The following is a 16,259-nucleotide window of genomic DNA, read 5'->3' on the forward strand; positions in this document are numbered from 1 at the left end:
AAATATAATATATTTACTAATATAAATTAATGAATATATATAATGCACATAATAAATATATTCAATATAATGAATTTATAAGCTAATATAGTGCATATATTAAGTGAAATGCTCCCTCTAGAGTTCATTTCTCTAGTGAACTAACATGCTGTGGACACTAAATGACTTTCCTGAGGTGAATGTAATGCTACATGAGATATTATTCTCAAGCTGTTTTATTGATGTCTTTCCGCGGTTTAAACACTGGTTGAGAGATTACACACATATCTAGGGCTGCGTTCCAGTTTGTTTTTTTTATGCCGTTCCCTCGCTAACTTCCCTCAGTCTTATTGACTCAGATGTACGTCATTGCTTACGTTGCACGAGTGCCCACTACTTTACATTTTTTCCCCTTACGAAACTGTTTAATGCAGCATTCTATATGTATATAGCAGAGATGGGCACTCGAGTTAGTGACTCGGACTCGAGTCGCGTTTTATTAGACTTCAGACTCGACTCGGACTCGACCTAAAATTACTTCGAACTGGACTCGACTCGACACAAAAGTCTTTTACCCTTAACTACTGATATAATAAAGAATTTTTGTTGTATTTGATTGGTTTTATAATATCTGCGTCACATATATTTCCCTATTTGTTGTGGTAGATCGGACTCTTGTCATAGAATTTGATAATGTATGTCCATTTATTGCACGTAAACTCCGAAATGTCATACATGACGGGAGCCACTGTGCCATGTTTTTTCGTTTGGGTTTATTAACATGTCAGATTGGCTAGATGCACAGAATGTGGGAAATTAAAGACACCAGAACAACAACATCAAATTTTATGAGACATCACATCCACAAAGGTTAGTCACATTAACTCACACAGCTAGCTATTATACTGTGGTGTAGCTGCATGGGTCATTTGGATTGCCAGCCTGTTAAAATATGAACAAAGAAATCTAGCCTTTAAATCTAGCATTATGTTTTATCAATCTTTTTGTATTATATGCAGCTTTTCTCTTTCTTAATGTGTGTCCATAAGAGAGAGATAGAAAGAGATGTTAATCCATTTATTACTTAAAGCTCATATTTTAACGTATCGCAATCAGCATGTGTAGAGTTTTCTACTGAAATTCTTAAACATTCCGAGGTTTGATATTTTCTGATAATGACTGTCGTCAATAACGAAGCTGTATAACAAACTGCTGTATAACAAACCGTGACTCACTGGCACCATCTTGCGTCCACTTAGCGACTGTATTTAAAATGACTACTCGTGTTGCCAGGACGATTGTTTTGTACGTTGTAATGGATTATAAAGTAACAAGCTGGATTTACATTATCCCTTACATCATAGGACCTTAATTTCAAACAAAATAGATGATAGAAAGATCATATTATTTTGTCTATATAATACAACTAGGATAAAAAAATAGGATTTGAGTATGAGATTTTTTTTTTTTTTTTTTTAATGACTCGAGACTCGACTCATGACAAAAGACTCCAGACTTGACTCAGACTCCAGTGATAAAGACTTCAGACTTGACTCGGACTCCAGATAAAAGACTCGTGAACATCTCTGATATATAGGTGTGTTTGGGTTGTTTTAGATATTTAAAAAAAGTAATTAATATATCATAGAGTTGTTTGTGGTGGGGTAAATTAAACACGATATGCAGTGACATCACATTCGTGTTGCATTGTTGTATACGGAGCTGCCTGAAGTGTACATATGAAGTAGACTCGCTCCCTCGATTTTGATTTTGAGGGTCTGTCCAGTGTCCATATAAACTTCCCTTGTCCACTTGGCGGCAGGGATTCCCCCGAGGGGAAGTGCTTAGGGAAGTTCGCGAGCGTGTGTCTAAAAGTGGAGTGGAACGCAGTCCAAATTTTTATGCCCTTCACTCACTAACTTCACTCCGTCTCGTGGACTCGGACATGCGTCATTGCTTACGTTGCATGAGTGCCCACTACTGGCGGAACTTGTGCATAAGGTTTAAATGAAAGCCCTTGATCACTTGGAATTCACTATGGAACTGATTTATTATTTAAACCCCTTTTGTAATTATGCATTTGTTTTGTATATGCTTATAAGTTGTTGGAGAAAATATATAAAATCCTATAGGTGTATGAGCTGTTGGAGAAAAATAAAATTACACAAATGAAACAAAATATCAATAGTATAAACTTTGACTGTGAACATATGGTAGCTACAAGTATTATGTGATTGAATCTCAACGTAATTAATATATTATAGACTATAATGCGATTAATTCTCAAAATAATTAATATATCATACATTATTATGTTAAGCACTACAAGATGTCTTTTGTTTTTTTGTTACTGCGTGGTGTTTTATTCACTATAATAACTCAAACATTTGTAGAAAGTCTAGTAGGGTTCTTCTAGATATTTGGGTGTGTTTCTCTTATATAATAATAATAAAATATTATTACTTATTATCTTATTATCTTATATTGAGCACTACAAGATGTATTTTCTTTACTTATTGCATGGTGTTTCATTCAAACAAAATTCACTTTACATTATTTTTACAAAATTCACTAAAATCTATATTAAGCCTACCTTAGACCTTTTCACTGCTGATCTGAGCATGTCTGGTTTACTCTTCAGCACAGAAGCAAAAGCACATTGATCCCACAGGGCAGCACATGTGGAGCTCATTTTAACAGCACGATTCAGCATGTCATTCTTCATGTCTCACCAGCACCACTGGAATGGAAGAAAACATGACTCAATTATTTGACTGTGAGCAAAACTGACCTCAGTAATGGATTAAATAACGCTTTTACTACTTTTTCCCCCCGACCCACTCAAACACAGGCACATAAAAGTGAGTTTTTCCTTTTTCTTTTTGGTGCTATTTCAGTGACTAAGACAGTCGAATCCCGGGGCACAGTCACTCTGAGTAACACACTTGAAAAGGCAGATGGTGATTTGATGTCTTACATCATCTCTTGACATATTTCCATCTTGTTGCCTTTCCAGCTGCAATCCTCTCATCTCTGTTACCTGTTTTACAAGTAATAAGTTAAAGATGATGCTCTTCTCCGTCCTGTCTGCAGTACGTAAAGTCCTGCTATGTCTGTATAAAAAAGACAACATCCTCATGACCATATATGTCCACGGGATCAGGTTGGAATTGCTTATTATTTATGAGAAATTCATCTGGAAACAATATCCAGCATAAAAAATCTTTAGTGTGTAACTCGCTCCCAGGCGCTTCTGTGATGGATTTAGACAGCAATTTTGTGTTTCTCTGGAATTGCTAGGAAGAAACACAGAAGAAGTTCAGAAAAAGAAGCTCTATTTGATTGTCCATAAATATGTTTTTAATGATCAGCAGCATGATGCCGTCCATTATAACTTCTTCTGGACAAATTCAAAGGCAGCCAGCATCACATGTAAACAGACTCAATTTTCTGTGCAAATCTCCAAAAAATCACACAGATAATACAGAGATAATCAACGTTAGACCTTTCTAACTATTTGCATTAAGTTTAGAAAAGGTATTATTCTTATTTTCAAATGAGAGATTATCCCCAGATAACATGGTCAAGTCAGTAAATGACAAACACAGTTACTGTCACATGATAAAATATAAATGGACATACTTGGAAACTTGAAAGATCTTATTTTGTCTTAACAGGATGTGAGAATTTCAAGTGTAGAACAAGAAGAAGAAGAAGAAGAACTGAGAGATGATAATATTAGCTTTCTGCTACGAATAAAAATAAAAATAGCGGTTATTGCGCTTTTTCTCTCATTCTCGCAATTTGGACTTCATAACCTGCAATTGCAAGTTACATCTCAAAATTCTTAGGAAAAAGGTCAGAACTGAGTTGTGTGGCAAGTGGTCGCAATTACATTTTTATTCCGTGGTGGAAAAAAAACTTTCATAAAAGAGAGAATGACGCACAGGGACGTAATAGTGAATATCATTCTAAAGCCTAATGCAGTTTGAACTTCATGTGGAAATCTACTCATGTATACATCATAATACTGACTATATTTGCTTGGAATGAATTCATTACATCATTTCACTCGGTCAGCACGCAACACTCATAAACTCCTTCTATATGCAAGCAGGAGATTCCATTGGTTGCGTCAATCTGGTATATCAATAATTACAACTTAATTCAAAGGAAGAAGAATTGAATTTGAAACTGGACCAAAATCGTGTTTCTGTGAGGTTCAGGTTGCTTACCGTTCAAGACAAAACTTTTATTTAAAAGTCCGCTTCGATGTCGTATAAGATACTAACCACTTAAAAATGACCAGGGTCAAAAAGAGAGCTCACTCGGGCCAGCTGGTCAATGATTTTGAACTGGACAGACAGTGAGCTCCACCTGTTGGTTCAGTGGTGTCATTACACTTCCACCCCTCAGGGCAGGCCCTCATCAAGCACAGCTACTGAAGACACAAACCTGTAAACGTTTTACCAGGGCTTTACATAATTTCATTTTAAAATCATTAAGATTAATTTTAAGATGAATTATTCTAGGTCACCCCATGTTCTGCAAAAATAGGTCAGATGGGAGCTAGGCCGTCACAATCTGACAAGTCACAGCTATATTTCTGCAATATCTATCCCTGAATCATCAAAAACAGATCAATAATATTCATATGATTAGCATATGCTGCAAAAAGAAAAAAGAAAAAAAGAAAGATAGAAAATGTCCTTAGTCATATTAAATAATGTTTTTGACTGTTAAAAGGTTAGTTCACCCAAAAATGAAAATAATGTCATTTATTACTCACCCTCATGTCGTTCCACACCCGTAAGACCTTCGTTCATCTTCAGAACACAAATTAAGATATTGTTAATTAATCCGATGGCTTAGTGAGGCCTGCATTGCCAGCAATGTTAATGCACCTTTCAAGATCCATAAAGGTACTAAAAACATATTTAAAACAGTTCATGTGACTTCATCTTAATATTATAAAGCGATAAGAATACTTTTTGTGCGCCAAAAAAACAAAATAATGAATTTTCAACAATATCTATATGGGCCAATTTCAAAACACTGCTTCATGAAGCTTCTGAGCTTTATGAATCTTTTGTTTCGAATCAGTGATTCGGATCTCCTATCAAACGGCTAAACTGCTGAAATCACGTGACTTTGGCGCTCCAATTCACTGATTCGATTCGTAAAGCGCTGAAGCAGTGTTTTGAACTCGGCCCATATAGATATTGAAAAGTCGTTATTTATTTATTTTTTGGCGCACAAAAAGTATTCTTGTCTCTTTATAATATTAAGATAGAACCACTGAACTCACATGAACTGTTTCAAATATGTTTTTAGTACCTTTATGGATCTTGAGAGTTTCAATGGCTTTGCTCTCAATAGAGGCCTCACTGAGCCATCGGATTTCATCAACAATATCTTTATTTGTGTTCCGAAGATTAACGAAGGTCTTACGGGTGTAGAACGACATGAGGGTGAGTAATAAATGACATTATTTTCATTTTTGGGTGAACTAACCCTTTAATTTACCAGTTGATTTAGCCGTTACACAAAATTCGCCATTCTGACATGAACTGAAATAGGCCATTTACATGATTTGGGCAAATCCGAGGATTTTTTATTTGAGGAGGGTTTATACTATTACATACCTGAAGGGAACCGACTGTCTTCAGTAAAGCATTTTCTTTTCATCTTACCTTCATATGTGTACCTTCTTTTCCATAAAGCGCATACTATTTTCAGAGAGTAAATTTGCATTTTCATTCAGCCCATCTGCCATTTTTGTTCATACCAATTAATTATATATTACATACAATCATTTATGAGGCTGGAAGCAGTAGGTCATAAACACTGCCCTCTCCACGAAATATAACAGGACGCGAGACAAACTAAACAATCAAATTACACTTTAAACATTTTTTCCAAAGATCTGTCATTTTAGGCAGTTTTTATCACGCTGGTGTTAGTTCAAGTGTTCGTTCTTTAAGTAAGTTTGGTTTTAGTGCTATAAAATAAGGGGTGAGACGTCATGATTGACAGCTGAGATTGACAGCTTCTCTGAGTGAGATAATCAAGTCAGTAAATGACAAGCACAGTAAGTGTTACATGATAAGATATAAATGGACATACTTGGAAACTTGGAAGAGCTTATTTTTTCTTAACAGGATGTGAGAATTTTAAGAGTAGAGCAAGAACAGGAAGAAGAAGAAGAACTGAGAGATAATAATGTTAGCTTGTTTCTTCCACAAAATAAAAAAAAAAAATAAAAAAAAATTTGTGGTTATTGCGCTTTTTCTCTTATTTGTGAGTTTATATCTTGCAATTTGTACTTCATAACCTGCAACTGCAAGTTATATCTCAAAATTCTTAGGAAAAAGGTCAGAACTGAGTTGCAAAATTGCAAAATTGTGTGGCAAGAGGTTGCAATTACATTTTTATTCCGTGGCAGAAAAAAGCTTTCATAAAAGAGAGAATGACGCACAGGGACAATAGTAAATATCATTCTCTGAAGAATGTTGCTACCTAAACAACATAGGCTAGTAATATTTGAAACAATTTCAACTGCTGATTTCAGGACATTTTGAAAACAAAACTCCCCTCTAAAAAGACAACCAAAAAACATTTTTTTACATTGGAAGTAGAACATCTGCAATATTACGTAACCAGTTGCTTACGAACTAGAATAAAAAGAGTAGTAAAGATCTATTCAAGAATACAACATATGAATAATGCTTCATTGTTTGTGATCTTGCACAATAGGCTTAACCCACATCTCAAATATTTCCTGTAAGTTCATGAAAGGTTTCCATTTTTTCGCTAAGCTTAACATTGCACACACACATGTCCTTCAATCCACTTTAAACAGCTCTGATGTATAGGTTAGTTTACTCAACAGCTCTCAGAACACAAATGACTTTACAGAATAAACTGACGTTTAATGAAAAGTCATTATTCCTCTTGACTTTAGGACATAAACAGAGGCCTTTTCTCTGTTTGCAGTGAGGGGCCTGGTTTCTAGCAAAATGCAGTTTAAATTATTATACAATCATCAGTCGAAAGCAAATACTGTTAAAACACAAACAATTGGTGTGTAATATGTTTATTGTTGGTTGAATAGAAAAAAAAAAAAAATTACATTACAGGAGCAAAAAATATTTTTCACATAAACACAAAATTACATTTCTAGCAGCTCAGCCTCAATAATCCTTTAAAATCCCTAATTTTTCATGATGATGATGATGAAGATTGACGTTCAGAAAACAAGTGCTATAGTTGTGTAAAGTGAGAACAGTTGAGTAGGAAAGAGAAAAACAATGCAAGAGGCTTTAATTCAGCTGGCGTTCTGCACTTTACTGACCTGTTATAGTAGTTTAGAATGAGAAATGGCTGTTAATTGAAGCCCTATCGCCTGTATCAGGCTTTACAACATGTGTCGCTATAGTACACGTAAGCACCGGGTGGGACAGACACTCTCCAGACACAATATATACAAGAGGTCACAGTGTTTGACCCCTCCCCGACCCCTAGAGGTCAACTCTGGTTTATCTGTGTGTATGCATATATGAGAAATGTACTTAAAATGCAAGTACAGTTTTTGTTGTGTTGACAACTGTAAACGATATAATTGAGAAGCCTGGTGGAAATGCAGTTTAGCCACATCAGAGGATTTTGTGTACAGGCACATCAGAAAGGGCAGAAAGCGGTCAAAAGTATTGATCCCAAAGCTAAAGAGACCTTTACTATGTTTGTGCATCAGTTTAACATTTACAGAAAAATAAAGTTTATTGTGTCCCCTAGATTAGATTCCTTTTGCAATATGCAGGAAAACAAACAGATAAATAAAAGTATAATATAATCTGGCCTTGAAATAAAACCGTGGACGGGACGAAAAGGCAGTTTTGTGAGGTAAGAAAAAGTTGTTTTTAATGGTCATACGCAAAAGAGGAAAATTTTACTCAAGTGAGATCAATGAGAGAAACAGGATGAAAAATTATTTGATGCAAAAAAAAAAAAAAAAGTAATTTAATGGATCATAGAAAGTGAACATTAAATAAAAATAAAAATAAAAGCCTTAAGCTTTAAATGTCTAGAAGGTTAAAATAAACTAAAGCAAAACCAGAATAAAAGACAAGAGAGAGACAGACAAACAAACCACATTCCCTACATACATGTTTAGCTAAAACCGGACAAAAGCATTAATGGAAGACATAAGCGGCATGAGTCTGTATCTATGGCAACAAGAGCATCTGAAATTAACGTGAGCATGAATGCCACGCAATTATAATTAGTTTAAAGTACGCTTATTTTAGGACCATCAAGATTTTTGCATTGACATTATTTTCATTTTCATAAATGAAGCATTTTCCTGCACTAATATAAATAAAAAAAAAATAGTTCTGTCAAATTGATTAATTTAATCTAACATAAAAGTTTGTAAATATATATGTGTATGAATGTGTATATACACACACACACACACACACACACATATATATATATACACACTCACACACACATTCATACACACATATTTATTTACAAACTTTTAAAAAGCTAGTGCTGTCAAATCGATTAATTACAAAATAAAAGTTTGTAAATATACATGTGTGTGTGTGTATATATATATATATATATATATATATATATATATATATATATATACATTCATACACACATATACACACACAAACTTTTATTTTAGATAAATTGTACTGTCAATTATATATATTTTTTGTTTTATCATTATATTTAAATATTTATTGGATTTTTAAATATGACCTAGATGTGTTGTTTCATGAGATTCACCCAAATATTCAGGCTCCAAATTCCATTACCAATAAAATGTTACATAACAGAGATTTATGAATCCAGCATGCAATAATACGCAGGTGATGATGAAAAATGAAAATCTTCTGCACTCCCTGAGTTTCCGAATGTGTCTGTCTGTCTCTCTCGTTCTTTGTCTCCATCTCTCACGCATATAAAAACACACCCATCAGTAAAGAATGGCACGATCAAAACTCTAAGGAAGGATTACCGTTTGGATGAGGATTCATTTCCAGGGCCTGCTATCATGAGCACGGATAATCACATGCTGATCAGGTAGAGAGACACAGGAATCATGGCTTTCAGATCCATGAATCTGCACAAACAAACCACTGCAGGAGGCAAAACAACGCAAACTAAATGCGCCAGGGTCCGACATATATCAGCATGAAACCATAAAACAGACTTCTGAGGTATGCACGATTTCTTCTTTTTCCAATAAAGACATCAATCAATCAATCAGTTCATCTTAAGTCACCACATAACATGATCACACAGTACTATAATCTGAAGAGGTGTCTTGTGGTCTAGTTGCTCCTGGTTAAACCTGCAGGATTGAGGCAGTTTGGTTAAGATCGTGACCATATCTTGTTTTTAAACAGGGCATCTAATGAGTTCTGAGGAAAATGTACCAGAAACAAGCTTAATTAGCTCATACAGACAGATCTCCATGAAACCGGCGGTTAAAGGGCTTCTGGGAAATTGTTGACAAATAGACGGAGGAAAGTACAGCATACGTGCAAAAGAGAGAAACTACAGCTCTGTTCCAAATACTAGTGAACTGCCTTGTTGCCTACATAACCACTTCATGAAAGACTGATGTGAAATGCTCTATATAGGCAAACAGCACTCAATTCACAATTGATTTTTATAGTTTGATGTCAGCCATCAGGATTTTTGTGTCCGAGTGCAACAGCGTATGTGCAAGGTGAATGTCGAGACAGAAGAGTCCACTAGGTGGCAATACGCAGTTGTGATGTATTGTGCAGTAGTTGAACAAGAGATACAAAACAACGTGCTGTTCCAAGAACAGTAAACAAAGCAGCATATCATCCTCCATTTTTGTTTTGGCTCTTATTCTAAAACTCCGCTACTTTTCTTCTTCAATCCTTCCGAGCAAATGTCCTGTAAAGCCACGTTTCCACCGCAGGAACTTTCCCCAGGAACTAAAGACTTTTGGGGTGGTACTCGGTGTGTTTTAACGGCAGGAATCAGGGTCTAAATGAAGTTCCGGGTAAAAATTTCCCCCTCAGAAAGTCCCTGCTCACGAGGTAGTACTTTTTCAAAGTTCAGGAACTTTCAGGGGTGGGACTTGGGCGCTGATTGGTTGAGTTCACGCAGCATTTTGATTGGTTGAATCCATGCAGCATTTTATTTCATTTTAAGTCTGTTGTGGTGCGTGCATTAAGAGTTGTTTGCTATTCGAATCAAGAATGGAGTTTAAAAATTACTACCGATGGGCCGATGCGGTTCAGGCTTTATTAAGCTTATATGCGGAGGACGAAATCCAGCGGGAACTGGAAAGTCGTGCGCAGTCCTACGTCACCGGACTAAACTTCACGGTACTTTAGACCGCGAAGGAAACGCAGACAGCAACAGGTCTGGGGGGAAAAAGTTCCTGGGACAAATTGTTGGTGGAAAAACAGCTTATATGACACGACTCAGTGCTGCCCTCTGATGTCTTGTAGATTATAGAAAAGCAATGTACTGGGCATGTGTCAAACTCGCGGAAAATGTAGTTTACCCGGCCAGCGATACTCTAATAAGCATGCACACACGAATGTAGAGTAAAACAGTCTATTTCTCTTAGATGAATTGTTTCATCTCACTAGTTTTTGGAACAGAGATTGAGGAAAAGCTAATGACTGCTCTCACCAAACACATCAGACATGTGAATGTTATCGACTAAAAGACACAATCAAAAGAAAAAACAGCTTCAAATGACATGTTCTTGACATAATAATTCATTAATACTCATAAACATGGCCCACTCTGTATAACACTACTGTGTTGTTTTGCTTAGAGCAATCTGTTCTTTCCATTCTTAAACAGAATCACAGATGTGACATTTTTATAGTGTTGTCATTCAGTTCAGATCATGCTTTGATTGTCTTCATAAGAATCTCAAAGTCCATTCAGCTCAAATGCCAGATTTTTTTCCAATGTAACAAACGAGACACAACACATATAACCAAAATATAAATTCTTAAAAAAATACAATAAATGGGAGTCAAATGTGGAAAAAAAGACACATATATTTAGATTTTAAAAACATTTCTAGCAAATGTAGTGATTCTGTCCTTGAGTGGATCTGACAAAAAACTGTTAAAATATGTCTAGGTCATATTTGACCCTAAAAATGAGAAATTATATTTTGCATAAATGGTGCACTGAATAAAGAAATTGGTGTATTTACTTTGAAACAATTTTCACTCACAAAGAAACGACAAGTAACACATTGAATTAAACATGATTTTTTTTAAGTAGAAAGAATAAAAAAGTATTTTCTCCAGTAAGAACACACTCCAATAATCTTAGTAGGGATGCACAATATATCGGCCACCATATCGGTATCAGCTGATATATGTTCATTTTTAATGTTATCGTTATCGGCCCCATAAGAAAATTTGGCCGATATATTAAAGCTGATAAATAATGGATTATTTCCTTCAGCTGAGACACTTCAGATGCGAAACTGTCCACCATTATGGCTTTTTGGGACATGTATTTTTTTCATGTCTTTGTAATCAGACTCTCAAAAATTACATAAAAATTTGGATTTCGATTTATCGGTCAATATATCGGTTATCGGCTTTCAGACATAAAGAATTATCGGTTATCGGTATTGGCCAAAATTTTCATATCGGTGCATCCCTAAATCTTAGTTTAAGTTACAACTTTAAAATATCTTTTTTTATAGTCTGGTATTTGTTTTATTTGATTTAATTTTATACTGATTTATGTATCCAGATTTGACTTAGACTACAGATTACTGTATTGTGATTATGAAAATAAGATTGTTTTCCCATATGAATTTGATGGAAAATGTGCTTAATTGTCATGAAAATTGTCACAAAGCAAAAAAAAGAAGTCTTTATGCAAAATATAATTTTAAATTATTTCCTTTTGCAATTTTTTCATGAGATTCACCCATCTTATGAATATTGATTCTGGCTCAAAGGTCATGGCACAGTTTGTGAACTCCTTAGTGCATAGCTGATCACTGAAATAAATCTAGCAGATATTATTAAGGACAGAAGATTAGGTTTTTTAAAAAAAAAAAAAATCATAAAAATGATTCCTCGTTTAATGTGCATTTCTACATAATTCAAAAGCGATACACTAACAGCTGCGGTACGTTATGCTAAAAAATCACGGTTGAGGTTATCACTGTCGATAGCAGAAAGTGCACGAAGAAAGACGGATTTTTCTCATAAAAGTTTCTGAAATCAAGTCTTACGCTGTGGAGGATTTTTTAAAAATCGTATTATGAAAACATCTAAAGCATACAAATCTGATTTGCATAATCTAGAAAAAAAAAATGGAAATAAAGATCTATTAAGCTCTTTTTCTCTGTAAAACACGTCAAATTAATGAAGGTTTTGTTTCCTTTTTAAAGGTCCTAATTTAAGGATGGCTCCCGCACTACCTGAGCTCTCCGTTCAGTCTCTGCTCAGCTTCCCGTGAGAAACACGAGCAGGTGATCTCGGCACAAATCTGCATGCGGAAGTCGTTCAGTCACTCGGGAGCTGGTGGAAACGGCAGCGCGGGCCACTGGAGGAGAGATTGGGCTCTTGACGGATGATCACATCTTCTCTCCAGCACAGAAGAAGAGCAAGGGGGAAAAGCCTTGAGACCTCGAGTTTGATTAGAGCCAAGCAAAGAGGAAATACACCATCTCTGACACACACCACAAGCAGTGCTGGTGAGATCAATCCCTGAAAGACAGGAGCAACAGACGTCACACACACAGTTGGGGTGGCAGTTTTTCATGTCACACATCAAATATTAAGCTTGAGCAACCCTTCATCTATAGCTGTCCACAGTCTGGGCCCAAAATTAACTTTTTGGCAAGAGAAAATCACAAGCCACACACATTTCTAAGCATGCATAAAAAAAGTGCATTTTGCAATTTATTTATTTATTTATTTATTTATTTATTTTGTATATAGTGGGTCGCATTGAAAATCAGCTTTTCAAACAGGAGTTGTAGAATTTTTGAACAATTTAAAAATGAAGAAATGTTATTATGCAAAATTAGTTTTTTTTTTATAGTGTAAAATATATGGTAAAAAAAAAAAAAAAACAGCAGCAACATTTAAAGGGGTCCTTGATTATGATTTCACTTTTTTAATTTTAGTTAATGTGTAATGTTGCTGTTTGATCATAAATACAGCTGAAATAAAAAAATAAAAAAAACATAAATATTATTTGAAAAACTTAAAACTAAATGAAAATTATAAATGTTGCCTTGGCAATAAAGTTTCAGTTGAAGCACTAAAATTATTGACAGAAAAAACAAACAAATAAATAAATAAACCTAAATAGCAATATTTAAAAAAAAAAAAAACGAATAAAATGACAAAAGCACATAACAAAATTACTAAAAATTAAACTAAAATTAACATATAAAAATTAAAAATATAAAAATAATAGCTAATTAAAAAAACTAAAATAACAGCTGGCAATTCACGTTTCTTCCACTGTAAATTATAATTTGATGTGTTCTTTTTCACTTCCAAAAGTTATTGTAAAGTGTCCCGTTACATTTATTACAGTTTTTCATCGTATAGAATGTAAGGAAACTTATCCTTAACCAATTTACAGTCTTTACTGTTCAAATTCCCTTAATGTTTTACAGTGTAGCTACTACCTTTGTGTGTCTGTGGGCTTCATATGTGTGTCTCCATGTCGGTGTATCCTGGCAGCATGTCTCCGTTAGAGCAGTTCTTCAGCATCTTGTCCATGCTGGGGTCGTTGGCCTCTTTCTGCCGTCGTTGCATGCGCTGGTGCACCAGAGGCACAAAAAACATCACGATACCCCCCACTATTGGAGGAACACCAGCCAGATAAAACGCCGCATTGTAGTTTCCAAAATAGTCACGAAGAAGGCCTGAGAAAGAAGATGGGATGTAGAAAAAGAACATATGAGAGATGAAACAGAACAGAGTGTTCACTGAGGAAAAATGCAGACGTTGAAGGTCTAGTTCAGACTGAAGAGCATCTTAAATAACCTAATGAGAATGTATTTGAAAAGAAAATGTTGTTAGGCTACTTACTATTATTGTTGCAAGCTTTAAATAACTGTGTTTATTAAGTTCTTCCAGAGGTCAAGCAAATATATATATATATGTATTTGCTCCACCTCTGTATATGTGTATGTAAATAAATAAATATATATATTTTTTTTTACAATATACATATATATTTACACACTATATATATATTTTACATTTATTTTTTAATATTTTATATGTATATATATATATTTACACATAAATCCAGAGGTAGGTGTGTGTGTACTGTGAACTTGTTTTTCTTCTTTTTTTCGGTTACATGATTTATATTTTATATATTTCTTGTCATACCACATACTAGTCAATTGTTTTTTTGTGTGTGAAAATGAAAAATCAAAAGAAGATTTTCAAAAAATTAAAAATTTCCTTTAGAATAACATACACTGACATGGATGAAAATAAATGGGGTCAATTTTGATTTCATGTCGACTTTAAATAAAAAGACTTTGCTTTGAACGGAACTAATCCGATAAATTCAATTGAGATTCCCTGCTATGACCGCAACATTCATCTTCAAATGCTCTGGTTTCAACATCCTTCTCCAGGAGGAATTTCAATGAGGCTTGCAGTCTGGAACGAATCTTTAGCAAAACAACTACACAAGCTGTTTAGACTTTGGTAAGATGCTCCCCAGTCTCCAATAGAAAAGATATAAGATCACTTGAAACTTAAATAAACATTTAGAAGTCAGATCACGGTTACAAGTATGTGAAATAACAGTATGTGACAGCCAATCCAAACCTAGTTGTAATGCCCCTGCCGAGAAGCCAACGCTTTGAAAAGAGATCCTATAAATGATGCTTCAAGTTCTGGGATGAAGACTCAGCATTCCTGAAACCGACCCGGAGTTCAAACAGGTAACATCAGTATTTTACAAATGAACCTTGAGACCTGCAATAAGGTCCATTTATTGGAGTATGAGTAGGTGTTCTGGTGGGTCTAATTCTTCAAAATGAAAGCTTGGATTTGGTGACTGAGGCTGCAGAACTGGAAACATATGGAGACCGTCGCTGAACAAGAGCATTTATGTCAACAGTCCAAACTAAATGTGCGCACAGGGAGACCTTGGAATTTACCCATTCAAAATAAATCTCGTTCCTGTCCACCAGACCCGTAAACTGGAAAAACACTTAGTCTGTTGTATGTGTGCGAGTCTTATCTGGGCAACGCAGCCAAGATCAGCATGGCTGATTAATCACACTTTCTACATTTGGATACAAGTTTTATGTAAAGATTTCATTGTGTCTATAGATGGAGGTTACGCTCCATGGAGGAAGAGAGGAATTCACTAGCAGCAAATACGTCAGACCATTGAACAACAACAACAAAAAAACAGTGTGTGTGTGTGTGTATATATATACATTACTATTTTTTATATTTTTGAAAGTCTCTTTTGCTCATTTATTTGATTAAAAAATCGAAAAAAAAAAAAACATTAATATTGTGAAATATTTTTACAATTTAAAATAATAGTTTTCTATTTTAATATACTTTAAATTGTAATTTATTCCTGTGATCAAAGCTGAATTTTCATCATTACTCCAGTCTTCAGTGTCACATGATCCTTCAGAAATCATTCTAATATGATGATTTATCAATGTTGGAAACATTTTTTGCTTAATATGTTTTTTATAACCTGTAATACCTTTTCCAGAATGTATTGATAAATAAATAGAACAGCATTTATTCAAAATAGAAATCTTTTCTAACAATATAAGTCTTTACTATCACTTTTTTTTAATCAATTTAACACATCTGTGCTGAATAAAAGTATTAATTTCTTTCAAAAAAAAAGAAAGACAAGAAAATTACTGACATAAAACTTTTGAAAGGTAGTGTATATTGTTACAAAAGATTTCTAAAAAATATTAAGCAACACAACTGTTTCCAACATTGATAATGAATCATAATATTAGAATTATTTCTGAAGGATCATGTGACACTGAAAACTGGAGTAATGCTGAAAATTCAAATTTGCATCACAGAAATAAATTATATTTTATAGTATATTAAAATAGAAAACCATTATTTTAAATTGTAATAATATTTCACAATATTACTGTTTTTTTTCTGTATTTTTGAGCAAATAAATGCAGCCTTGATGAGCAGAAGAGACTTCTTTCAAAAACATTAAAACATTAAAAATAGTAATGTTTCCAA

The 16,259-nt window shown here is 34.4% G+C and overlaps 1 protein-coding gene and 1 long non-coding RNA gene across 2 annotated transcripts in view; both read right to left on the reverse strand.

Annotated features, from left to right (window-relative positions):
• The window catches only part of LOC127494092 (uncharacterized), an 11,754-nt gene extending 7,411 nt beyond the window's left edge, over window positions 1–4,343 (reverse strand). The window contains exons 1-2 of the long non-coding RNA XR_007924804.1: window positions 4,215–4,343; window positions 2,573–2,719 (exon numbers count right to left, since the gene is read on the reverse strand). This is a non-coding gene — a long non-coding RNA (uncharacterized LOC127494092). The remainder of the gene's footprint in view (window positions 1–2,572; window positions 2,720–4,214) is intronic.
• A 2,716-nt stretch (window positions 4,344–7,059) lies between these two features.
• slc16a2 (solute carrier family 16 member 2) overlaps window positions 7,060–16,259 on the reverse strand; it is a 43,421-nt gene continuing 34,221 nt past the window's right edge. The window contains exons 6-7 of the mRNA XM_051859785.1: window positions 13,676–13,915; window positions 7,060–12,740 (exon numbers count right to left, since the gene is read on the reverse strand). Coding sequence (XP_051715745.1) covers window positions 13,695–13,915 — 221 coding nt within the window. The 3' untranslated portion in view covers window positions 7,060–12,740; window positions 13,676–13,694. The remainder of the gene's footprint in view (window positions 12,741–13,675; window positions 13,916–16,259) is intronic.

Source organism: Ctenopharyngodon idella, chromosome 14 (genome assembly GCF_019924925.1).
Source record: "Ctenopharyngodon idella isolate HZGC_01 chromosome 14, HZGC01, whole genome shotgun sequence".
In the NCBI taxonomy this organism is placed as follows: domain Eukaryota; kingdom Metazoa; phylum Chordata; class Actinopteri; order Cypriniformes; family Xenocyprididae; genus Ctenopharyngodon; species Ctenopharyngodon idella.